A 25,070-nucleotide genomic window follows, 5' to 3' on the forward strand; every position below is an offset into this window, starting at 1 on the left:
TTCATAAAATAAAGTTAATTATTTAATATTCCTCCTCCCTAGGAGCACTCTCTAGTCTCTGCAGATAGACTGGTTTGATGATATAGGCAGATGCTTATCTTTAAAATCTATGAAGGTAGTTGATACTGTACTTTTAGAAAAATGTCCTTCTAATGTCTTAGTTGGTAACACATATAATGAGAGCCCACCAATGACTGTGGTGCTTTGGAAAATTACAGAAGCAATCATTTACATAGTTCCTGATGATCATTTTTGGGCTTCCCTGGTGGCTCAGAGGGTAAAGCATCTGCCTACAATGTGGGAGATCCGGGTTCAATCCCTGGGTCGGGAAGATCCCCTGGAGAAGAAAATGGCAACCCACTCCAGTACTCTTGCCTGGAAAATTCCATGGACTGAAAAGCCTGGTAGGCTATAGCCCATGGGGTCGCAAAGAGTCGGACATGATTGAGCGACTTCACTTTGATGATCATTTTACAGCTATGGACCAGCAACTGTTAGATGCCTCCATTCCCTCCTTTTTGAATTGGAGTTCTATTACAATTATTCTATCACTTTTTCATAGGTTGAGTATTTGGGGGTGAGACAAATAACTTTTTTTCTTAGTTATAGGTCATCACATTGAGAGGAGCTGTACCCCAGGATCCTCATTCACATGCAGGCCTGGTGCAGAGGACAAGATCCTGGATTTTGAGCTAATGATATAATGAGATGAGGCTTTGGGAAAAAGATATAAATTATTATGACCAGAGCAGCAAGAGAAGCAAGTGAAAGTGAAAAAATTCTGGCCTCATTTTTCAGTAATAATTAAGAGTACAATATTTGAACTACATGAGTGAAGAGTATGTGGGCTGGGGGCAGGGAGGGGAAGGAATGGTTGGAAGGGTATTCCATTGAAGGCCCAGAGAGAAGTAAACAAAGGAGGAAGTTTTACCCCACATTGCTCATGAAAGATATACTCTGGTTCTATGTAAAGGATATATAAGATTATGCAAAGATTAGATTCCCAAAATTGCATTTGCCCATACGTATACCAGTAGTGAAATAAGGAAGGTGGGTTATTATTATGGGGAAAGGTTTACTATTGATAGTAAGACATACTTGGTTTTAAATTTCTGTTCTACCGCTTACTGATGCCACTTACCTTGGGGAGGCTATTTAACACCAGCTGGATTGTATCCTACAATATTTTTTTTGTTTTTGTGTATTATTTTGGGAGTATGTCATAAATGTATTTGTTGGAATCCTTAACTTGTCAGTGGCTAGCTCTAGTGTGAAAGGACATTGGCCTAGAATTATCTTTGCAGAATCTTCTGACATTAGAGGTCTAAAAGCTACTTAGACACTGTTTTTAGCTTTAGTGATGACAAATAAAAATGACCCTTTAGCTATATAATTCCTAGTCCCAAAGGAACGTATGATCTTTTTTTTTTTTTTTTGAATGGAATAGAAAGCAGATTGGCTCTGATTATTTTGCAAGCTAGAAATTCCACTTTGAACAATTAACTTACTGTTTATGCTTGAATGTCATCCTACTAGTTCACCAGGTCAGAATACCCTGGAAAAGTTGATAGGTTTGAGTGCTGCTTCTGAGACACAAACCCAGAATCTAGGTGTAGCTCCATTAAGAAGGCAACCACTAAAAATAAGTGTCCAGTCCTGAGAACCTGTAAAACACTGATGGAGTCCAGCCCTGTTGGAAGACTCCAGTTAATTCTGTTAGAGAATAGATCCCAGATTCCTTTCATCTCGGTGATTAGACCTTGGGCTAAAAGGAAGACATTTAACTCTTGCTATATTTCAGATGGGTTTCCCTGATGGCTCAGACAGTAAAGAATTACCTGCAAGGCAGGAGACCCAGGTTTTCCTGAGTCAAGGATATCCCCTGGAGAAGGGAATGGCAACCCACTCCAGTATTTTTGCGTGGAGAATCCCATGGACAGAGGAGCCTGGATGACTACAGTCCATAGCGTCGCAAAGAGTTGGATGTGACTGAGCAACTAACACACACACACACACACTTCAGATACTGCTTGATCCTTCCAGATAACATTATCTTATTTAATCCTCACTGTTTCCCTGTGAAATACTTTGTATTATTCCCATTTGCAGTTCCTCAAATGCCCCACTTTTTACTCATCTCCTCAGCTTTTATATGTCCTGTTCCCTCTGTCTGGAAAGGTTTTACTCCTACCCTTTGCCTAATGAGTCCTCACTTGTCCTTCAGAGCTCCTCTCAGATTGTTACGACTTAAAGGAAGCCTTCTTTATTTTGGTTTGTTTCCTTATTACACACTATATCTCAATAAGCACAAGAAATTATGTGATTAGTTACTTACTATCTGTCATTTATGTCCATGTGTGAGCCCCATGAGGATAGGAACTGTATCTGTGTCATTTTTCTGGATTATTTATATGCCAAGTATGTGCAGTTCCTTACACATAGGTACTCTAAATAATCAATGTGCCATTGTGGCAAATGAATGCCGTCAGGAGTTGAATGTTTGTGTAATGTAACTTCAAAAACTTCTTTCTTTAAATTACACCATACCCAGAACCCAGCAGGAAGTTTCTTAGTGATTATTACCCAAGAGGCTCTTCCTTGTCTCTATTTCAGTTCTAGATTGGCTATCTCACTAGTGTAAGTTATCCATTAACCCTGGCTTGGGTGTGACTCTCAGGGAACTGAAAGTCTTCAATAAGCCCCCCCAGCTGTGTGTGGGTGAGCTCTGCAGAACAGTCTCGCCCTTTCTGAGCAGCTGCTTTGAAGACAGGTGGAAGGAAAGACTCCAGGACGCCACGTCCCATTAAGTAAATTTACATGAGGACACATCTGGTTTACCAGGGTTTCTGACTTCCTGCTGAACTGAATTGCTTGTTCTGTAGGAAAGCAAAACTTGACTGCAAACATATATCTAAAATGAAGAGCCCCCGAACTTTTGAGGAACAAACGGAATGCATAGTGGATGCTCTCCTCGCCGACTTCTTAGGCCCTGCCTGGCAGGCTGGTAACCGGACCCTACAGTGTGAAGAGGAACCAGGTCCAGGTAAGGCTTCTGGGCCTGAGGCGGTCATTGCAAGTGCATGAGAAAATCTGAATCTGCTAACTTATTTCCTCTGAAGTCTCAAAAGGCAAACTAAGTTTTCAGCAATATCTGGAGTCCTTGTAGCAGGGAAAGAGATTCTCAGTGAAGGGAGAATTTTTTATCTATTGGTGTTGACAGTATATTAAAGATTTTCTTGGGAGGATGGGGACTGGATCGTTTAGAAATCTAGAGAACTTTCTTCAATGCCCAGGTCCCTGGGGCTTGCCATCACTTCAGGCATTGTGATAAATGTGACTGTGCCCCATCTGTTTTAGGGGAGGTTTCCTCTTTTGATGTGGCCATCATTGCGGGTCGCCTTCGGATGCTGGGTGACAAATTCAATGGAGAATTGGAAGCTTCTGCCAGAAATGTCATCGCAGAAACCATCCGGGGACAGGTCAAGTTTCCACTACTACTTTCTATTGTTGGCTTCTTGTTTATTCTATTTCAGACACCGTTCTCTTACTATGCCTATACAACTGTGACTACAAATGTTCTATGAAAGATTTGGGGGCTTATTGCATCCAAGGAGATACAGCAGGAATTCTTCAATTCCAAGTCTTTAGCAGTTAATCAAAGATAAGGTGGTACTGAGGTGAAAAGCTTTTGGCACAGGCTCATCAGCCTTCTGGTTGTTTCTGATTGTTTTTCATCAGAGCTGTGCTTTATGGCATACAGTGTGTGTGTGTGTATATATATATATACTCTCTTTCTCTCTCTATATATATATATATACAGAGTGTGTGTGTATATATATATATACACTCTCTTTCTCTCTCTCTCTCTCTCTCTATATATATATATATGGCACTTTATTCTTGGTAAAACATTCTATTCTTTTAACACCTTTTAAAATATTTTGCTGGTGAAAGTGAAAGTTGCTCAGTCATGTCCCAACTCTTTGCGAACCCATGGACTATACAGTCCATGGAATTCTCCAGGTCAGAATACTGGAATGGGCAGCCTTTCCCTTCTCCAGGGGGATCTTCCTAACCCAGGGATCGAACCCAGGTCTCCCGCATTGCAGGTGGACTTTCTACCAGCTCAGTCACAAGGGAATCGTTTATTTTGTTGGTAGTGGGCATCTTGTTTCCCCACAAGATCCAGCAATAAAATTATATACAGGAAGGATAGGCATTTGACAAGTCTGATACAATGGGGAATAAGTACTTACAGCAGCCCACCTAGGTGCATCTGGCTTCTCATCAGAGTCCTGATTCTTGGATTCTGTATTGGATATAAATACCATAGACCATTTTTTAGAAGAGGTTGCTGATTAATATCAATAATGACAGCTAGTATTAACTCATTACTTACCATGTGTCAGACAATATTCTAAATGTTTTACACTTATTATCTCATTTAATCCTTACACTACTTTATGAGGCATCATAGAAACAATTGTAGTACAGCTTTTCCCCATGTATGTATAACATTGTATGAGCAAACATCTAACCCAATTTTGTCCACTTGCTGTATTCACACAACTTAGATTGTAGAACCTATAGGCCAGGTAACCCCAACCTGTAAGATCTAATCCCTGATGACCTGAGGTAGAACTGATGTAATAATAATAGAAATAAAGTACACAATAAATGTAATGTGCTTAAATCATCTTGAAACCATCCCCCCACCCCTAGTCTGTGGAAAAATAGTCTTCCACGAAACTGGCCCCTGGTGCCAGAAAAGTTGGGGACTGCTGATCGGTCCTCAATTTTCTGACTTAATATCCATTTAAGCAGATAAGGAAACTGTGTGTGTGCTTAGTTGTTCAGTCATGTCTGACCCTTTGTGACCCCATGGACTGTAGCCCACCAGGCTCCTCTGTCCATGGGGATTCTCCAGGCAAGAATACTGGAGTGGGTTGCCATTCCCTTCTCCAGGGGATCCATCCAGGGACCAAACCTAGGTCTCAGGCATTGCAGGCAGATTCTTTACTCTGTGAGCCCCCAGGGAAGCCCAAGGTTCATGTGTACCACGTGATTCCATTTCTGTATACACCACAGCATGCTTGCCACCAAATGGCAGGTTTCTCTCTATCACCATAAAATTGACTGCCTTTTCATATTTTGACCTTATTTTTTATTTCAATGTGGACTCATGAATTCCTACTTTATTCAATGGGTTATAATCTGTTGCTATCATTATTTATTTGTGTGCCCAAATTGCCCCAGATTCTACCAGTAGGAGTCCTTTCAATCTGAATTGCGATTTTGGCATGTCCCTATCATTCTCCAAGAACTACTTTAATTTCTTTTACAGAAGATCTTGTATTTTCCAAGCCACAACCTGAAATTAGCCATTTTCCAGGGAACTCTGATTTCTTTTTACAGAGAACAAAATTTGGAAACCAGGATATAGGCACTCTCACTGTGGATGCCCTTCTCAGCTTCTTTGGGCTCTGACACCCTGCTCTGACTACCATGGGCCCTCTATGCCACACCACAGAAATCTTTCTTGGCCCCACCTAGGGCTTCCCCTGTGGCTCAGCTGGTAAAGAATCCACCTGCAATGTGGGAGACCTAGATTTGATCCCTGGGTTGGGAAGAGCCCCTGGAGAAGGGAAAGGCTACCCACTCCAGTATTCTGACCTGGAGAATTCCATGGACTGTGTAGTCCATGGGATCGCAAAGAGTCAGACATGACTGAGCAACTTTCACTTTCACTGGCCCCAAATAATGGCTTTTGGATCAAACTTTTGGGGAAGGATAAAGGAAGAGGAAAAGCCTAATCTGTTTTTTGCTTTAGAGTTTCCAAGACTTCAGTCATTTAAGCTAGAAATTCAGGATTTGATCAGCTCTACTATCATGTACTTAGGATTTTTCTTTCAAATCATTTTTTTTCTTTAATCATTTTGTCCATCCTGAGCAAATTGTGGGTTTGATGGGCTACTTATGTTTTTTTCCTAATACCCATTGCAATAAATTAAAAAATATTAAAATAAGAAAAGTTTATCCATTTAATCTTTAAGATTACCTTATGGATGGGAGGGGAGTTGGGGGAAGAATGGATACATGTGTATATACGGTTGAGTCCCTTCGCTGTTCACCTGAAACTCACAACATTGTTAATCAGCTATATCCCAATACAAAAGAAAAAGTTTGAAAAAATATTATCTCAAAATAAATTTACTTAATTAAAAATATGATCAAGGGAAAAAAAAATTACCTTAGATACAACCAGTGTGTCCTTGCCGTTCTTTGAGAAACACTTGCCTTCCTGGATTCCTGCAACTGTAGCCTCCTGTACGTTTTTAGTGATGCCCCACTGACAGATCTTCTGTCTTTCCCCAGGCGGGAACTGTACTTCAGAACACAGTGAAATCTCTCAGCAATGCCTGGTGTACCCAAGAGTCCAGCTTGGCTTACGAGAGAGCCTTCCTGGCAGTGTCAGTGAAACTTCTTGAACATGTGGCCCGCCTGGCTCCTGAGGTGGCAAGACAGGTGGTGAGGCCCATGACGAATATGATCAATGGCAACACTGCCATCCGAGAGTACATCCAGGGCCAGGGAGGATGGGTAAGTATTTTGGACCCCTGTCTTTGCTGGACATTGGCATTATTTTTATATTAATATATATATTTATATTAATACCTGAGACTCCAGTTCATGGTTCTTTCTGTCCGTTGGAAACCATGCGGGTAAATAGGACTTCCAACTTTGCTGAAAATGACAGGATTATTCTGGGGTTGTTTTGCCATGGAAAAGGGAAGCAGTCAGAAGCTCAGCCAGCGGGTCTTGGACCCCAAGTGTGCACGCTTCAGTCATGGGCAGCTCTTTGTGACCCTATGGACTGTAGCCTCCCAGGCTTCTCTGTCCATGGGATTCTCCAGACAAGAATACTGAAGTCGGTTGCCATGCCCTCCTCCAGAGGATCTTCCTGACCCAGAAATCGAAGCTGCATCTCTTGCACTGTCTCCTGCATTGCAGGCAGATTCTTTACTGTTGAGCTGCCAGGGAAGCCCTGGACCCCAGAGGCAGGTTGCCTAAAATACTGACTGCTAACTTTGTCAAACTAATTCCCACTTCCTTCACATAATCATCTGTGATTATATTTATGGTGAGGTTGTAACGTCAGTCTGACTTTGCTCTACCCCTTGGTAAGTTTCTGGGTCTCCTTCCCCTAACATCTTTTGGGTGTATGTTGAGGAAGTTCAGAATCATCTTACTGTTGTCTAACCAAGAACAATGACATCTGCTGTGGTGGTGACAACAGGCGGCGTTCTAAGCCTCTGCCTTAGAGCATCTGCTCTGTGGAGCATGTGTCTTCATTTCCAGGATGAGCAAAAGCCTTAATAGGAGCTGCCTTCCCTTGAGGTGTCTACAGGTCTGTCTGGTTTCTTAAGGGAGTTCCTGAAGACCATCCCTTTGACTGTAGGATATTCCTTGTCTTTCCTAGGAAAATCTGGAGGGCTGAAGAAGAAATGGAGCTGTTTCCCAGCCTGAACAGGACTTCTTTGACTGATCAGATGATTGATCTCTGGTGATTAAAATTGAGAAACAACCAAATAAAAACCCTCTTTCTCTTAGACAGCACTGAATTTAGCTGAATAATCTCTTTTCTACTGATTGTTAAAGTTAGGAGCATCTCCCAGAGGTCTACAGAGATTTTTATACTTTCTGTTTTTACATGAGGGGTCTTCCACAGTGATGCAGTAGTTTTAGTGAGATTTTTAGTGCAACAAAGACCTCCAGATGCAAAGTAATGACTTTAGAAGTGGAGTTTCAGGCAACAGGGCAGGTTGCTGGAGACAGTGTAGGGAAAAGGGAGCCCACAGTGAACCATTCCAACAGATTTAGCTCTATCCTCTGATAAGGCATCTTGTCTACTAATTTTGCAGTCTGAAGCATTTCAGGGAGATCTTTGGTTTAGAAAATCTTGTTATTTTAAGTTGAGGATTTTCTTTTCAATTCATAACCTAAATCTCATGTTAATTTCACTGGAGCCAAATTATTTTATATATTGTCAAGGCTGGAAGCAAGAAAATAGCAGTCTGTTCATCTGCTTTTCTATTATAAAGGCCAAAAAGCAACAGAGCAGTCACTGCATTTCTATCACTACAGAATACAGGAAGTGCTGGCCCCCTTCTGGGACTGTAGGGCCATCCTATCTTAGATGAAACTAGCTGTGTACATGCCACAGTGTTTCTCGAAGTGCAGTTCACTTACCACTTGTGGACCTTTTACGCTGCTGATTTCCAGGCTGTATCCCTAGAGATTCTGTTTTGGTAGGGGTAGACTGGAGCCTAGGATCCTACCTTTTTAATTGGTCCCACTGGTGATTCTGATGTGCATACAAATTTTTAGAACCATCACGTTCAAGCAAGGGTTGGGGAATTACAACCCACAGACTAAATCAGCCCACAGCTTTTTTTTTTTAAAGAAAGTTTTATTGGAATGCAACTACACTCACTTGTTTACATATTACCTATGGCTGTTGTAGCATTGCAACCGCAGAGTTGAATTATGGCAGACACCATATAGCCTGTCCTGTAAAACCTAAAATATCTACTCTCTGGTCCTTTTCAGACCTCTGCTCTAGAGCTCCATGACCATTTCTCCTTGAGTAATTTAAACTCTGTTGCAATCCTGATAATTCTAAAAGAAACAGTAGGTAGGATGACTCTTTTTATCAGAATTTAGTTTGAGTGTTTGTTAGTTCTTGCATAATCCACACTTTCTCTAAAACAAATCAGTGAACTCCTGGATTCCTGAGTATTCGATAGGGGTGTGTATTTCCTTGGTCCTGCCACAAGTGATTGGAACTTATTGGAAGTAAAACATATGGTTTCTATGGTCTATGTATCACATAACAGTTCTTAGTAATCTGATGGATTAATAGACAGTCATCAAGTAGAGACTTCTTTATCTCTAAGCTCCAGAAACTAGATGACTTACCTAAACATCAAGAAGAAAAGCACTACTGTTTAAGTGAGGCGTTAATGGCTTTGGCTTAAGTTTAACAAAGCTAACCACATCCCCTCCCTTCAACCAGCCAGCTATCTGGCTCCTCTAGATGTACAGACACAAAGATATAGTGCTGCTAATATATTTTGACTTTTTCAAGTTATGCTATTTCCTCTATTCTTCAATAAATTAAGTTGGTAATCCAGAAATGAGATTTCATGTTTCTCTTTAGTAGAAATTAGCTTTTCTTGCTACCAACTTCAGACACTTGATGTATTCCTTTGTCCGTTACATTACTGTAAACCCAACATGGTGAGTTTTGTGGTATTTGACCTCTTAGGTGAAATCATTATTTTCACTTTGACTAATGCTGTTCTGTTCATGAAATAAAATTCTCTCTGTGCGTTTGATCTAATTCTCAGCAAGTGGAATCTAAATTGAATGATACAGCAACAGGAAGCAGATTGCTGGTTGCCAAGAGCAGAGATTGAGGATTGGGGTAGAGAAAATAGGTGAAGGTGGTCAAAGGGTACAAACTTCCTATGAGATGAAAAGTTCTGGGGATGAAATGTATAGCATGTTGACTATAGTTAACAATCTTGTTTAGTCACCAGTCGTGTCCAACTCTTTTGCAACCACATGGACTGTAGGCTTCTCTGTCCGTAGGATTTCCCAGGAAAGAATACCAGAATAGGTTGCCATTTTCTCCTCCAGGGGATTTTCCTGATCCAGAGATTGAACTCATGTTTCCTCCATTGCAGACGGATTCTTTACTGCTGAGTCACCAGGGAAGCGCATGTTTATCAATACTATAATATATATTTGAATCTAATGAAGTAGATTTTTAAAATTCTCAATGCACACACAAATTATAGCTGTGTGAGGTGATAGGTTTGTTAACTAACTTTATTTTGGTGATCATTTTACAAACATATATATCAAATAATTGCATTGTATGCCTTAAATTTACACAATGTCATATCTTAATAAAAGTGGAAAAAAATAAATTGAATGATAAGTATTAGAGGTCAGCAGTGTCCTCTTTTTATTCTTCCCCCTCTTAGCCATGCCAGCTCCCTTTTTTTGTCCAATGAGGCCCATAAAACATCAGAATGTGAATCTAGCTCCAAGTATACTGTAGTATCTTTTTGGGGGGCCATGCCACACAGCTTGTAGGACCTTAGTTCTCCAACCAGGCCACACCAGTGAAAGTACAGAGTCCTAACCACTGGACCACCAAGGAGTTCCCCTGTTGTGTAATACCTTGAGACAGAGGATATGGTGCTAGGCAAATAGATAAGGCAGCTCTGTCCTGGGTGTTGTGTTTGTTGCTAGGCCACCCTCTGTCCTAGGAGAGCTGAAGTGATTTGGGCTGCGTGAAAGAAACACTGTAGCCCAGAGATCATGAATGCATTTAGACTGTCTGATTTTTACAACTTGATTTCACCATAGACAAATCATGTGACATTGGGCAAGTAATCCAACTCCTTTGTGCTTATGTTCCCACAATAGGATTATTGTGAGGGATAAATGATACAATATACTTTGTGAAGAAGGGTTTAGCCTAATGCCTGGAATATGTTAAGCACTGCTTGAACAATTCAGAGACTCTGTGGTTTGAAATTCATAAAGTTCTAGCTTGACTTTTTTCTCTTCATTAGTTCTGCCTCCCACAAAGGCAAACCAGTCTTATTTTACATTTCACCTCAGTGTGATTCCTAAATCTGACTTATTTTCCTTCTTCCTAAATCCCTACCCACAAACTCTAACTCTATTTCTGTCGACCTTTCTTATCCCCACACTTTCCCAGACTGCCATCCAACTAACTCAAAACCTCAGTCATTTTTCCCTTCTCCCTCTTGCTGGTTCTATGCCCCCAATTAGTCTTTCTCACTATTCCTTCCTTTTTGTCCTGATTCTTCCTGCAAGAATTTATTACCAGCTGCTGGGACTTCTGATAAAACTTCCTAGTTTTGCTTTCAGTTGATCATCCTGTTGAAAGCTTGACCCATTCCAGTCTGTCCCATATATTACCACCAAGTTGGCCAAAGCTGTGACTTTTTTTTTTTGGTCCCTTTTTGGATATGGTATAATGCATTCTGAAATTTTATGTGCCACTCAACAAGATTTTGAAACTTTAATAAAATGTATCAGGACTTCCCTGGTGGTCCAGTGGTTAAGAATCTGGCTGTCAGTGCAGAAGGCATGGATTCCGTCTCTGGTCCAGAAAGACTCCACACTCTGCAGGGCAACTAAGCTAATGTGCCACAACTACTGAGCCCACATTCTAGAGCGTGTGCTCCACAACAAGAGAAGCCACTGCCGGGAGAAGCTTGTGTACCACAACTGGGGAGTAGCCCTCACTTATTGCAACTAGAGAAAGCCTGTGTAGCAACGAAGACCCAGCACACCAAAAACAAATAATTAAAAACTAAAATTAAAATTCCTTTAAAAATGTATCAGATGGGAGCACTTACTGTTTAAAAACTAAGAATCATTTTCCCAAAGCATTGCTTTGATTACCTCTCTTGAAATCTTTCAGTAGAAGGTAATTGGATGTATTCATTACCTTGGTGATGGTTTCATGAGTGTGTATACATACCAAAACTTTTTATGAAAGTTTGAAATGTGTAGTTTATTGTATGTCAGCACTACCTCAATAAAGTTTTGTTTTTTTTTTTTAATCAGTGTTTTCCTATTTCCCATCAAATAAAGCCTGACTTTTCAGCCTGGTATTCAAGTTCTCTCAGGGTCTGGCACCAGCTGCCTTTTCTAGTGTTACGGATCAAGACTCTTTTCTCCATAAGCCATGCTCCAGTCAAACTAAGCCATCATTAAGCCGCCCTCTGCCTACTGCTCTCTGTTTTCTATTGCTTTCTCTTAGGCTCTCCAGACATCTTCAAGACCCAGTTCAAATGTTCCTTCCTCTGTGAAGACTATACAGATAAGGGATTTCCCTGGTGGTCCAGTGGCTAAGACTCCATACTCCCAAAGCAGGGGGCTTGGGTTTGCTCTCTGGTCAGGGAACTAGATCCCACATGCTTGCATGCTGCACCTGAAGATCCCACATGTTTTGACAAAGATTGGAGATTCCAAGTGCAGCAACTAAAACCTGGGGCAGCCAAATAAATAATTTGTTTAAAGGCTATCTAGATAATCCAAGTAAGAAGTGATCTTTACCTTCTCATAATAGTTTTTTTTCTGGCTCTGACCCTGACTGTCTTCTCATAATTTTGTTTGCACCACATCTATGGTCTTATCACAAATGGTCTTGCTGCTAAGTCGCTTCAGTCATGTCCGATTCTGTGCTACCCCATAGACGGCAACCCATGAGGCTCCCCCGTCCCTGGGATTCTCCAGGCAAGAACACTGGAGTAGGTTGCCATTTCCTTCTCCAATGCATGAAACTGAAAAGGGAAAGTGAAGTCCCTCAGTCGTGTCCGACTCTTAGCGACCCCCGCCAGGCTCCTCTGTCCACGGGATTTTCCAGGCAAGAGTGCTGGAGTGGGGTGCCATTGCCTTCTCCGACAAATGGTCTTAAATTATAGTTATTTGTGTGTTTACCTTTTTTGGACATAGTTGACTTTTTAAGCAACCTCTACATCTGTTTCACTTTGATAGTATATTTCACAGGGTCCTTAACACTAGGCAGATCTCCCCATTCTTACCACTTGTTAAGAACATGAGCCAGGCAAGGCTCATTCTTTACACCCTGCTGATTATTCAAGCTCCTTTTTTTGGTCTGCTTTCTAATTGCTTTTGAACCAGTTCAAAAAACTCTTCATTGTTTATTAATCTTAATATAGTTGAAAACTTCTAGAACAGCAGGTAACCCCGTTGTCCTGAGACATGTTAATAAACTGGGGGAAATACTCTCGTTCGATTGAGTGTGGTAAACACTCCATCTTATATCCTCCCTCTGCATTCGTGATATAGCATATTGGAGGCACTGAAAAGTCCTGAAGTGAGGAAAACAGTTAAACTTTAACCTAGATCACAAAAATAACTATAATTTAAGACCATCTGTGATAAGATCATAGATGTGGACTTCTCAAATGTGTGTGTGGGTGGCAATTTAGATGTCCCATGATAACATCAAACTCATTGTGTTTAAAACAGGACCACTTTTTTTTCCTCTTTAAACCCATTTCTAGGTAAAGCCATTCCTTTCCTCTCCCTGCCAAGAAGTCAACAGTGAAGGCCACCATCACAGGGATTATTGAAATAGTCTCCCAGACCTGCCTTTAGGTTTGAATTACTCCAAACTCATTTCAGAGTAATATTACAAACATGCAAAAGTGATCATTTTGCTCAGAGGTTTAAAACTGGAGAGTGGGTTTCTGTTGCTTGTATCAGGAGAAAATGCAAACCCCTTTAGAAGCCACACAAGGTCATTTATGATGAGGCCCCTTATCTGCCTTTCTAACCTTATTTATTGCTTTCCTAGCCTCATTACCCTCCTTGTTTCAGTCCCACCAATTCACCTAAGTTGCTTTCATTTTCAAGATTAATATTTATTAACACCATTTTCTTGGACTGGATGCCCCTTTCGCCTCATATCCCTCACCCCCTCATTTCCAGTGACTCAGTTCAAGATCACACAGACACACTGCTTTATCCAGAGCTCGGGCTTTGGTTGGTTCTTGGATGGGGCTTCCCTGGTGGCTCTGATGGTAAAGAATCTGCCTGCAATGCAGGAGACCTGGGTTTGATCCCTAGGTTGGGATCCCTGGGAAGATCCCCTGGAGGAGGGAATGGCTATCCACTCCATTATTCTTATCTGGAGAATTCTGTGGACAGAGGAGCCTGGAGGGCTACAGTCCATGGGGTCGCTAAGAGTTGGACATGACTGAGTGACTTAACTTTCATTTTGGATGTACTGAGCACTCCTGGGCTGACTCTGCTAATCTGTTCCTGCCAATTCCCTCCTTCAGCTGGACCTTCATCCTCCTTTTCTGTTCTAAAGAAGTACAGCTTTGACACATTAAATAAGTTCTCCTCAGCTCCTGAGACTTTGAGGTCAAGTGTATGGGTGTGAGAGTTGGACTGTGAAGAAAGCTGAGCACCGAAGAATTGATGCTTTTGAATTGTGGTGTTGTTGGACAAGACTCTTGAGAGTCCTTTGGTCTGCAAGGAGATCCACCCAGTCCATTCTAAAGGAGATCAGTCCTGGGTCTTCTTCGGAAGGACTGATGCTAAAGCTGAAACTCCAATACTCTGGCCACCTCATGCGAAGAGTTGACTCATTGGAAAAGACTCCGATGCTGGGAGAGATTGGGGGGAGGAGGAGAAGGGGACGACAGAGAATGAGATGGCTGGATGGCATCACCAACTCGATGGACATGAGTCTGAGTGAACTCCGGGAGATGGTGATGGACAGGGAGGCCTGGCGTGCTGCGATTCATGGGGTTGCAAAGAGTCGGACACGACTGAGCGACTGAACTGACTGACTGACTGACTGAGACTTGGGTTGTACCCTCCCTGCCCATAGCTCCAAGGCGGAAGGTTGCTCAGCTTCTGAGAGGCTCCATGTTTTTATTTGTACAATGGCCCCGAAGATAATCCCTACCTCATAGGATTGTAGTGAGAAGTGTGTCAGAGTCTGTGGTAAGGCAGTTGGCACAGTGTCAGGCAGAGGCTCAAAAAACTTCTCCTGAGCAATTCACCCATCATTCTGTTGCAGTGAAAAGGAAAAAAGAAGAATGAGTTTTTCCTGTCTTTCCTGAGAACAAAGAAGATATCAGTGAGCAAACCTTATCACTCCTGTGCTAAGTCACTTTAGTCATGTCCAACTCTTTGCAACCCCATGAACTGCGGCCCATCAGGCTCCTCTGTCCGTGGGATTCTCTGGGCAAGTACACTGGAGTGGGTTGCCATTCCCTCCTCTAGGGGACCTTCCTGACCCAGGGATCGAACCTGTGTCTCTTATGTCTCCTGCATTGGCAGGTGAGTTGAACTGTGGTGTTGGAGAAGACTCTTGAGAGTCCCTTGGACTGCAAAGAAATCCAACCAGTCCATTCTGAAGGAGATTAACCCTGGGATTTCTTTGGAAGGAATGATGCTAAAGCTGAAACTCCAGTACTTTGGCCACCTTATGCGAAGGGTTGACTCATTGGAAAAGACTTTGATGCTGGGAGGGACTGGGGGCAGGAGGAGAAGGGGACGACCGAGGATGAGATGCCTGGATGGCATCACGGACTCGATGGACGTGAGTCTGAGTGAACTCCGGGACTTGGTGATGGACAGGGAGGCCTGGCGTGCTGCGATTCTTGGGGTCGCAAAGTGTCGGACATGACTGAGCGACTGAACTGAACTGAACTGAGCACCACCTGGGAAGCCCCTTGATCACTCTTAGGTTTACTTTTAACAACTGTTCCTAATCTAGTTTGTTCCTAATGTAGTCTGTAACTAAGTTTGCTTTTCTGCCCTCTAACTCTGCATTGGCTACCTTTCCTACCTATTATCCTTTGACTCTATGCTAATTACACCCTCTATCTGGTGCTCACCTTTACAGCACTCTCTCTGCACACCCCGCCTAGTAGTTTTTCTCCTTGTATTATAGAAAGAAGGCCCAGGAGCACACTACACAAAAGAGAGTGGACAATTATTGGGCTACCTGACACCAGCCTGTGACTATTTTTGAAACAATGCAAGAGGAAGAATACAAGATCTTTATACTTTTGTTCCTCATCACCTACCCCAACTGGAAGCCCTCATCATGTATAAGCCTTTAGACTCCTCATGGAAGTTGGGGGCACAGTTCTTGGGCACGAGCCTGTTGTGTCTGCCCTCTGTTGTCTAAGGATTAATGCCACCTTTCTATTTCTTCCAAACTGTCTCTGTATTTTTTTGTTCAGCTTCAGTGGGCACAGAACCCAAGACTTTTGGCAGCATCAGTTCCTTCATTCTGCAAATGGTTGCATGCTTCCTCTGCCGGCATGTGCCTAAAACAGGAGGAAAGAGGGCAGGGCACAACCACTGAAAGAGTGACAGCCATTGAGGACACAGCAAAAGCTGGTTAGAACCGACTAGGCCCATGATAGCAGAAGATTTGACTTCCAGTGGACCTTGATCATTATTATTCACTCACTGTAATACATTAGTTAGGTCACACACACCACAGGCACCAGGACATTTATGACTGACCATAAAAGGCCAAAATTGGGTGGTAGCCCAATTCCTTGAAATCCCCACCCCTTCCCCAAAGTAGCTGGCATAATTTTGCCACTCATTGGCCTATGAAATTACCCAACCCATAAAAACTAACCACGCCCACACCTCAGGGCACTCTTGCCTCCTGAGACAGACCACATTCTGTCTACAGAATGTGTATCTCTCCTTTCACTTCACTATGGCTCACTCTTGAATTCTTTTCTGCCTCAGAAAAGGACCTTCACTTGGAATCTATCGCAGAGGCTCACCCAAGACCTAGAACATGATCATCCTCTCATGCCTCATTTTCTTGCAATCTCTTTATAAAAGACATTAATAAATCTACTCCTTGCCCATCACTTTGCCCAGGTGGCTCGGTGGTAAAGAATCCACCTGACAGTGCAGGAGGCGCTGGAGACCTGGGTTCAATCCCTGGGTTGGGAAGATCCCCTGGAGGAGGAAATGGTAACGCACTCCAATGTTCTTGCCTGGGAAATCCCACGGACAGAGGAGCCTGGCGGCTACAGTCCACGGGGTCACAAAGAGTCGGACACGACTGAGCAACTGAACCTGCATGCACATGCACCTTCCCTACTAGAATAAAGGGTGCTTGAATGAGGACAATTTGTTGTTCACTTCTGAAGCTTCCCTCTTCCCCATTCTCTTGCATGTATAGGGATTTCATAAATATTCATTAAATGGACAAATGAAGGAAAAATGAATGACCAATCAAATGAAAACTGAGACTTCAGGTTTGATTATATTTTGAACAAGACACCAAGCCTCACTAAGAGCTCTAACTCTACCAAAAAAGGTAAATTTCTTCAATTGAAAGTTATCAGTTGACCTTTGCCTCTTGATTGTTTCTTAAACCAAAGGCAGAGTGTGATTCCTTGTGTAGCACATGGGAAGTTGACTGTGAAGCTCATGACTGGTGGACTGAAAAACATAATGAGATCCCAGAATGCTGCAGTGACTAGAAGCTGATTGGAAGATGGGTAGGGGACTTCCCAGCTGTGGATGATGTGAAAACGAGCAAAGCAAATTAGCTGCATTAGAGGTGTTTTGATTATTATTATTGGAGTAAATTGCTTTACAGTGATGTGTTAGCTTCTGCTGTATAACAACTTGACTCAGCTATAGGCATACATATATCCCCTCCCTCTTGAACCTCCCTCCCACCTCCCAGGTCATCACAGAGCACCAAGCTGAGCTCTCTGTACTCTACAGCAGCTTCCCACTGGCTGTCTCTTTTATACAATATTACTAATTACTAGAGAAGTGCAAATCAAAACTATAATGAGGTATCATGGCACACTGGTTAGAATGGCCATCACCAAAAAAAAAAAAAATCTACAAATAATAATTGCTAGAGATGGTGTGGAAAAAAAGAGGTGTTTTATAAGCTTCCTCAGTGTTCATTTCTAAAAAGAGAAGTAGTTGATTATGGAGATAAAGAAGGTCATTTCTTTCTGGGCCACTGAAGCCCTTTGGGGGGGACTCTGTCTCAGTAATAGCACCATTTCTTTTATAACACTAGCCCTGCTGCATGGTCAGCAGCTTCAGGGAAGTACTGTTTGCCAGGTTTCTGGTCCTCCCTGTAGGGAAAGCCCATCTGCTCTTGGCATAGTGAAGGTGCCCAGGCAAAGACAAGCAGAGACTGTGCCAGGCAAGAGACCTAGAGTTAACTGATGGAGTGAGTAACCAAGTCAGAGTGGATGTCTCACCAAGGCCTAACCACAATAGTTATCACAGTAGAGCTATTTTAGGTATGCTCAAAACCATGTGAAGTCCTGTGGGCCACACAAATGTACAGAAGACGTTATCATTGCCTTTGATAAGCTTAAAACTATAAGAGGCATTTTATATGTTTTCCTTTGAATAATTTCCTCTTTTAAATAAACTTATGGGAGACAAAGAACATGTGGAGAAACTAAGCTTCTATATCAGAACATAAAGACATACTGAAGAGATTCAGATTTAGAGAAGTTCATAGTGAGATGGAGTTGGGGCAGGATCTTTGAAGCAAGGGGTAACTAACTAGGCTTTATTTTCATCTTGGCAAAAACCAAGGGAAATGATGAGAAGTAACCAAAGATATTGGAGAAGGCAATGGCAGCCCACTCCAGTGTTCTTGCCTGGAGAATCCCAGGGATGGGGGAGCCTGGTGGGCTGCTGTCTATGGGGCTGCACAGAGATGGACACGACTGAAGTGACTTAGCAGCAGCAGCAACCAAAGGTATGGCCGTAGAATGAACAAAGTCGTAGCGTGATGTGGTTGGATAGGTTGGTTGGGGATATTTGATGAGGAAGGGCTTGGTGACAAGCTGAGGAAGCTGTACTGGTTCGCATCGACTATCAGTAAGGACTTCTGTTGTTCCGCATTAAAGAGAAGTCTTCACTTTTTAAAAAATTTACTTATTTGTCTGTCCCAGGTCCCAGTTAGGGCATGGAAGCTCTTTGATCTTCATTGTGGTGTGCGGGATCTTAGTTATGGCATGTGGGATCTAGTTCCCTGTTAGGAATCGAACCTGGGCCTCCCACATTGGGAGTATGGAGTCCCAGCCACTGGACCGCCAGGGAAATCCTGAGTCTTAACTTTTATCCAGCCTTAGTTACCAAGAGATACTAGATTGGGAAGATACAGATAGGAAAATGACTAAGAGCTTATCACTGCAGGAATCCAAATGTGAAATGGGGATGCTGGTATACATGGGAACAGAGAAAACAAGTTGAAATTGAAAGACATGGTAACCAAGAAGATGCTTATGAAGCCCTGAGTGATTCACAGGTAATACTCAAAGGCTATATAAGATCAATGGTCCTGGGATATAAGGGAAGGCAGGAGTAGTGAAATTAAAGCCGAGACTAATAAGTGGCTTTTCAAGGTAAAACGTGCCTCCTCAGAGAGAAGGATGTTCTGAGAAAATGCAATGTCTTTCTTGTCTAGTTTATCTTGTCCTAATGATCCACTGATATTCTCTTTGGTTAAAGATTTTTTGTCCTCTAACTCCCAATCCCCATGACACTGATGTTTCCCCTTAAACTGGCACATTCCCCTCTGGTCGGAACAGGTGACAGAGTGACTGACGCCCCTCCCTGTTGTCATCTTTCTTCTGAACAAATACCAGCGGCAGGTGAGGCAGCAGTGAGATGTTCCTTCCTGACTCCTTTTCAGGCGCTACAGTTTTACTTTCCACTTGAGCCCGCCTTTGATGGTTCTGATAAAGTGTTTATGACTCTTTTACTGCATGGAACTGTTGTGTTCACTTAGGGTTTATGCTGGACTGGTTTAAGTGGTTCATTGTAAAAAGTCTTCGATTCTTTAAGGTATTTGCTAATCTTTGCTGAATGACCTGTTTTCCTTCACCAGCTCTTGATCTACCCACAAGATACAAATGAGTCAACAGAATTGTCATCAAAAAGAATTATGCTCCTATTGTCCTCCAGTACCTGTAAAAAGAAGTGTGAACAATTAAGTAGTAACCTAGATTTATTAAACATAAAACAGGTGCTTTGTTTTCACCTTCAGTTTGTTTTTTGCTTGCTTGAGTGGTCTGCTCAGGAAATGGCCTTTTGGCTAAGTGGGTTTTTGAGGTTTAGTTATTTCACGATATTTCTATATCTTTGGTTTGAGAGTGGAACAGAATCCTGAGCATTGCTGCTTGCTTTTAAAGAAGATCTGTAGTTCTGCTAAGACTCTATTTTCAGATCCTCATACGTTGGATCTCAGCAAGTTTTTCTTCCTTGACTCTTATTTTCTTTCTTATCTCCATCTTATCCCTCCCTAAAAAGAGAATAAAGTTAGAAAGGGATTATTCTGAAATATGGGCTCAAGGAAAGTAGATGTAAAATTTATTTTATGAGCTGTCTGTCTGTTACTTTACCAGTCAAGTTCTGATTTTGATTGAAGTGAAGACATTCTAAGGTCACAGAGTTTATGTAACTGTAGGTCTCTCAGCTGTCCAAATATAGGAAATCACTTTCTTTCAGGGTTATTCTTTCCTACTTTGCAAATAAGCAAATTCATTTGGAATATTTTAATTTTTATCAGTAATTAAATCTATGTCTTTAGTTCTGAGATGCTTTATGAACTGGTTAAGAGTGTTTTTCATCATGTTCTGGCTTGTTCACTATTGTATATGCAGCCCTTAATATAGTCCAATACTTAGCATTCAGTGGAAACTCAATAAATTTTTTGAACAGATTAATGGATTTTTGCAGGGTTGTTTTTTTTTTTTCTAATTTAAAAAATGGTATGATAATTTTAAAAGAAGAACTTTAAAAACCATCCTTAATCCCAACACTTATTCAATTGATTCTTTTTTTTTTTTTCATCTTTTAGTCTTCATTTAGCCATGTGTGTACTTTCACATGGTTTTAGTCATGGTGAACTTGAAATTTTGTCTTTAAGATTTCCCCAGATTTCCCTAGTGGTATAGTGGATAAGAATCTGCCTGTCGGTGCAGGGGACATGGGTTCTGCCCCTGGTCTGGGAAGACTCTGCATGCCCCGGAGCAGTTAGGCCTGTGTGCTACAACTCCTGAGTCCAAGCCCTGCAACTACTGGGGCCTGCGCACCTGGAGCCTGGGCTCTGCAGGAAGAGAGGCCACTGCCAGGCGAAGCCTGCGCACCACAAGCAAGGCCAGACCCCACTCGCCGCTACGAGACAAAGCCTGCGAGGAGCGGTGAAGACCCGGTACAACCAATACAAAGACACGTTTCCCCATAGTTTTGTCTTTAAAAAGCCAAATTGAATTGTATTATCTAGAGCAGCAAGAAATTCTAAATTTAATGCTAGTGGGGAATAATTTGAGAACTGTTACTCTTGGATGTGAACAGTTGACTCAGTGGAAAGACTCTGATGCTGGGAAGGATTGGGGGCAGGAGGAAAAGGGGACGACAGGGGATGGCATCACCAACTCGATGGATGTGAGTTTGAGTAAACTCCGGGAGTTGGTGGTGGACAGGGAGGCCTGGCGTGCTGCGATTCATGGGGTTGCAAAGAGTCAGACACGACTGAGCGACTGAACTGAACTGAACTCTTGCTACGTAGTTAGAATAGAAAAAGGAGTCCAAAATGCTGATGGCTAAAAGACAAAGAAAGGAAAAAGCCCGCAAAAATGGAAAAACGAAAAAGCCACGGACTGGACTGAGAACCTCCCGTGAAACAAACAGGCCCCCTTCCTGGCTAGCCCTAATTTGCATAGGGCAGGCTCAGCAGGGAGAAGACAAAACAGATAAAAAGAAGCCAAGAGGGATTGAGGCCTTGAAGCTGTACTATCCTTTGTTTATGGAATAGATAAAACTCTGAGCTGTAACCAAGAGCTGTAACACTGGTCCGCTGTTTGAAATCTTTGTGGTGGTGAGACAGAACTGAGGAAATTACACACTCTCCTGACATTCTGCTCTCAACAAGTGTTGAAAATACGGTTCATTTTATTAGGTGGACCTAAACTGAAATTCTTCATTGACTTCACATTGTAAGCAAGATATCTCAGTGACCTTTCCTTCCCTGTTATGAGGCTCAATAAAGTAGATGCAGCCGAATAGTGTTCAGAATCATTTCCTAAAGAAAGTTTGAATAATGTTGCAAAACAGAAAGGATTGCTAATAGCAAATAGAGGAAGTTCCAACAGCACATTTCCAAATCTTCTTCACGATTATTTCAGACTCATTTTGTTAACAACTTATTTACTGATCTTCTGTCCTCAAATAGAGATATTATACTGATTTTTGGTTCGTTATCACACCAAATGAGACACGCTTGGGTAGGCTTGTACCCCTTGAGGAAAGAACTCATGTAAGCTGATACATGGGAGCTTTTTCTAGAACAGCCTCCCTATCAGGGCCGAAACCCTACATGAACAGTGTGGCTTCCGGAATCAATGGCTTTTCTCCAGGCTTTGGTTGCAGAGTATAAACATCTTCTCTAGAAATAGTTCTTCAGGCTTTCTGCCCTAAAAGGTCTATTGTTGTCAGCAAAGTGATTGATTTGACTCTTTTTCTGTTCCTTCATATTTTACTGGGACCTCCCAGGTGGCACTAGTGGTAAAGAACCCACCCGCTGCTGCAGGAGATGCAGGGGACCTGGGTCTGATCCCTGGGTCGGGAAGATCTGCTGGAGGAGGGTGTGGCAACCCCTTCTTGCCTGGTTACTCTCTTTCTGCTCCCTCACATTTTACTAGCATGAATACAGGGGATTTTGTGCCAGCTTCCTGGTCATGTCCTCTTCATGGGGGCCACTGTGCTCGTGGATCCCGTGTAGGCCAGAGCTCTTTTTATATCCAGAAACCAAATGAAGCTCAGAAAGTGCTGGAAGGTGGGGGTGGGGGTCCTGAAATCAGCTGTACTTCCCTTACTGGAGGTGAGCACTTCCCCAGCCCTGGGAGAGACACAGACTCTCAGAAGCAGCTGACTTTGCTTCATCTGAAAGAGAGTTAGGTCTATAGGGCAGAAGCAAAAATTCAACAAAAATGCCTTCTCTGATGGACAGACATTTGCCACTGATCACACTGACAAGAAAGCTTTAGAAGGTGTCTTAACTCCAAACAGTGTCTCCAAACTGTTTCCTCTTCTGGACCCACAAGAACTTTTACGGAGTTCTTTTGGGACATGAGGAAATAGAAGGCGTCAACAGGTTTTTTGTGCTCACTAGGGAAATGAGAGGTGGCAGAAACCATCCAGGAAACCTGTAATTCTGCCTTTTCTCTAGGAAGCAAGAAAAATGATGACGTTTGCTTACAGGCAATGGAATGGAGTAGTCTCAGAGATAAGCAGACCACACATACGTTGTGTTCTAGCTACCCTCTTGTTTGTTAAAAACCTGAACTGCAACCAGGTTGCTTTCCTGAGAAGGAAGGCGCTAGGGCCCAGGAGTGAGGGTGCTGGCTTTGTTGTGTGACCACAGAGGCTGGTTACATACTAATTTCCTCTAGGGCTTGTGATGAAGTCAGTAAACCACAGCCTTCAACATGCTCTGCTCAAGCGGCTTCAGTGGCTTCTCAGTGCTGTCTCGGCCATGACACACATCTGACATGCCCTCCCTTAACCCACTCGTAGACTGTCTCTCTTCCCCTGCAGTATGGACCAAAGAGAAATTCTGCAGAAGTTCCTGGATGAGGCACAACACAGGAAAAGTAACAAAGAGGAGTTTGCTAATGAATTTCTGGTAAGTTCTATGTGTGACACTCTCAGACTATTTACATAGACTGTTTGATGACAGTGGTTCAACTCTCATAGATCAAGTTGTTCGTCGGATAAAGAGAATTTCAGAACTTTCAGGGGAAGAAGGCAACCTAAAAGTTTGATTTCTCTAAGTGGTTTGTGTGTATTCTAGTTATTCTCTCCAAAATACAGTTTTAAATATTTTCCTTGCTAGTTCTTAGACTTTGACTAGGACTCCTATAGATGACATACATAATTCCAATTGCATAAATATGATATTAATTGAACATCTGGAGTTCCCAGGTATCTGAGTTGGGTTTATGCTTCAAACAGCTAATTTTAATTAATGTCAAGAGAAAAGAAACCAAGACTAACTTTTCATGGAGCATTATGCTTTTATGGAACCCTCCTGTGGGTTCCATTTGGATGACAAAAACTCTTGAAGAGCACCCTAACTACTTTCTGCCATATTCATTTTAGCTTTTTTTTAATGAAGAAAAAATATGAGAACATGTGCTTTTACAGTAATGGGGTTTCCTTAATCTTCTTTTGCTTGGAGGGGTGGAATGGCTAGGATGGAGAGTAGAGAAAGGTGAGGGAGATGGAGAGAAACATAGGCACAAGGTAGCATAAGGTTTGGTTACCTAGAGGGACACTGTATTTCCTCTAGCAGAACAGTGCTTATTGATGCAGTGGCAACTGGGTCAGCCTCATTCATCTTATAACCCAGCACATCAGATGACATAGGATGTCTGAGAGTACTTATCATGTATCTTGGAATACCTCCAGCTGGTGTTTTGGCTCTGTAAGAACTTCAAACCTTACCTTTTCAGTTGTGAGGATATTGAAAAAATAAGAGAATTTAAGTGTGAAGTCTAAAATTAAATCATGACTGTCATCAACCAAATTATCAACTACTTGGCATGTTCCTTAATCTCACTGAGTCTCTATTTTCTGAGTTCTGAAACAGGGATAATAATTTATGTCCTAACTCTCTGCGCAAGATTATTGTGATGGCTAAAGATCAATACTTAATATTTAAATGTGACCATTCATTCAGTAAGTTTATTGAGCATGTGCTATGTATCAAGTTTAGTTCCAGGCACCAAGGAGATAGCAGTGAACAAAAAACCTTTGCCCTCATGGAGCTAACATTCTGATGTGTTCGTGCTAAGTTGTTTCAGTCGTGTCCGACTCTGTGTGACCCTATGTACTATAGCCCACCAGGTTTCTCTGACCATGGGATTCTCCAGGCAAGAATACTGGAGTGGGTTGCCATGCTCTCCTCCAAGGGATCTTCTGGACCAGATAGTAAGATGTGAAAACACTGCAGATTCTTGAGTGATTAGATATTATGATGTGATCTTGTATTATGATAGAAACCCCTGTGTCAGCTCAACTTCGATAATACCGTGGTATCATGAAAAATGACATTCTAGTTCCCACTGGCCAGACAGTCTGAATCCCTCTAGTAGAATTAGCAGGGAGCTGGGGGAGGTGGAAAGCCTGGCCTATGTGTCTTAAACATGTACCTGGCCCTGGGCTAGAACTCCTGAGCCAAATATCTCCAATACAGAGAGGTAAGAAGCAAGCTGAGGGGGCAGGGGCAGCCTCTGTTTTATTTTGGTTGTGTTTTAGAAAGTAATATAGACTACCTCTCTGATATTTTACCTCTTCTTAGCTCAGTCATTATAACCTCTCACCAAATTATAGCAGCTACCTCACCTCCTGTTTTCTCTGCTCTAGCCTTGCCCTACCTTCAA

The 25,070-nt window shown here is 42.3% G+C and overlaps 2 protein-coding genes across 3 annotated transcripts in view; both read left to right on the plus strand.

Moving 5' to 3' along the window:
• The first annotated feature begins 445 nt into the window (after positions 1-445).
• On the plus strand, positions 446-10,012 carry BCL2L15 (BCL2 like 15). Of its 2 annotated transcripts, none has more exons than XM_040230997.1 (5): positions 446-839; positions 2,883-3,043; positions 3,358-3,479; positions 6,376-6,600; positions 7,481-10,012. In XM_040230997.1, the coding sequence occupies exons 1-5, from the start codon at positions 829-831 to the stop codon at positions 7,496-7,498; spliced, it is 537 nt and encodes a 178-aa protein (XP_040086931.1). In that variant the 5' UTR covers positions 446-828; the 3' UTR covers positions 7,499-10,012. The 2 variants fall into 2 exon arrangements, with proteins under 2 accessions (XP_040086931.1, XP_040086932.1); XM_040230998.1 differs by lacking the exon at positions 446-839 and adding an exon at positions 2,071-2,807.
• A 12,300-nt stretch (positions 10,013-22,312) lies between these two features.
• Positions 22,313-25,070, plus strand: part of PTPN22 (protein tyrosine phosphatase non-receptor type 22) — a 59,960-nt gene continuing 57,202 nt past the window's right edge. Inside the window, exon 1 of the mRNA XM_040231003.1 lies at positions 22,313-23,311. Within this exon, the coding sequence (XP_040086937.1) occupies positions 23,225-23,311 (87 nt within the window). The 5' untranslated portion in view covers positions 22,313-23,224. The remainder of the gene's footprint in view (positions 23,312-25,070) is intronic.

The sequence above is a fragment of the Oryx dammah genome, unplaced genomic scaffold, assembly GCF_014754425.2.
Source record: "Oryx dammah isolate SB20612 unplaced genomic scaffold, SCBI_Odam_1.1 HiC_scaffold_28, whole genome shotgun sequence".
In the NCBI taxonomy this organism is placed as follows: Eukaryota; Metazoa; Chordata; class Mammalia; order Artiodactyla; family Bovidae; genus Oryx; species Oryx dammah.

Excerpts from the sequence above, each read along its gene's own strand:
- BCL2L15 (XM_040230997.1), top strand. Across the intron at positions 3,044-3,357 it reads TGAAGAGGAACCAGGTCCAG|GGGAGGTTTCCTCTTTTGAT; the intron begins GTAAGGCTTCTG and ends CATCTGTTTTAG. Across the intron at positions 3,480-6,375 it reads CAGAAACCATCCGGGGACAG|GCGGGAACTGTACTTCAGAA; the intron begins GTCAAGTTTCCA and ends GTCTTTCCCCAG.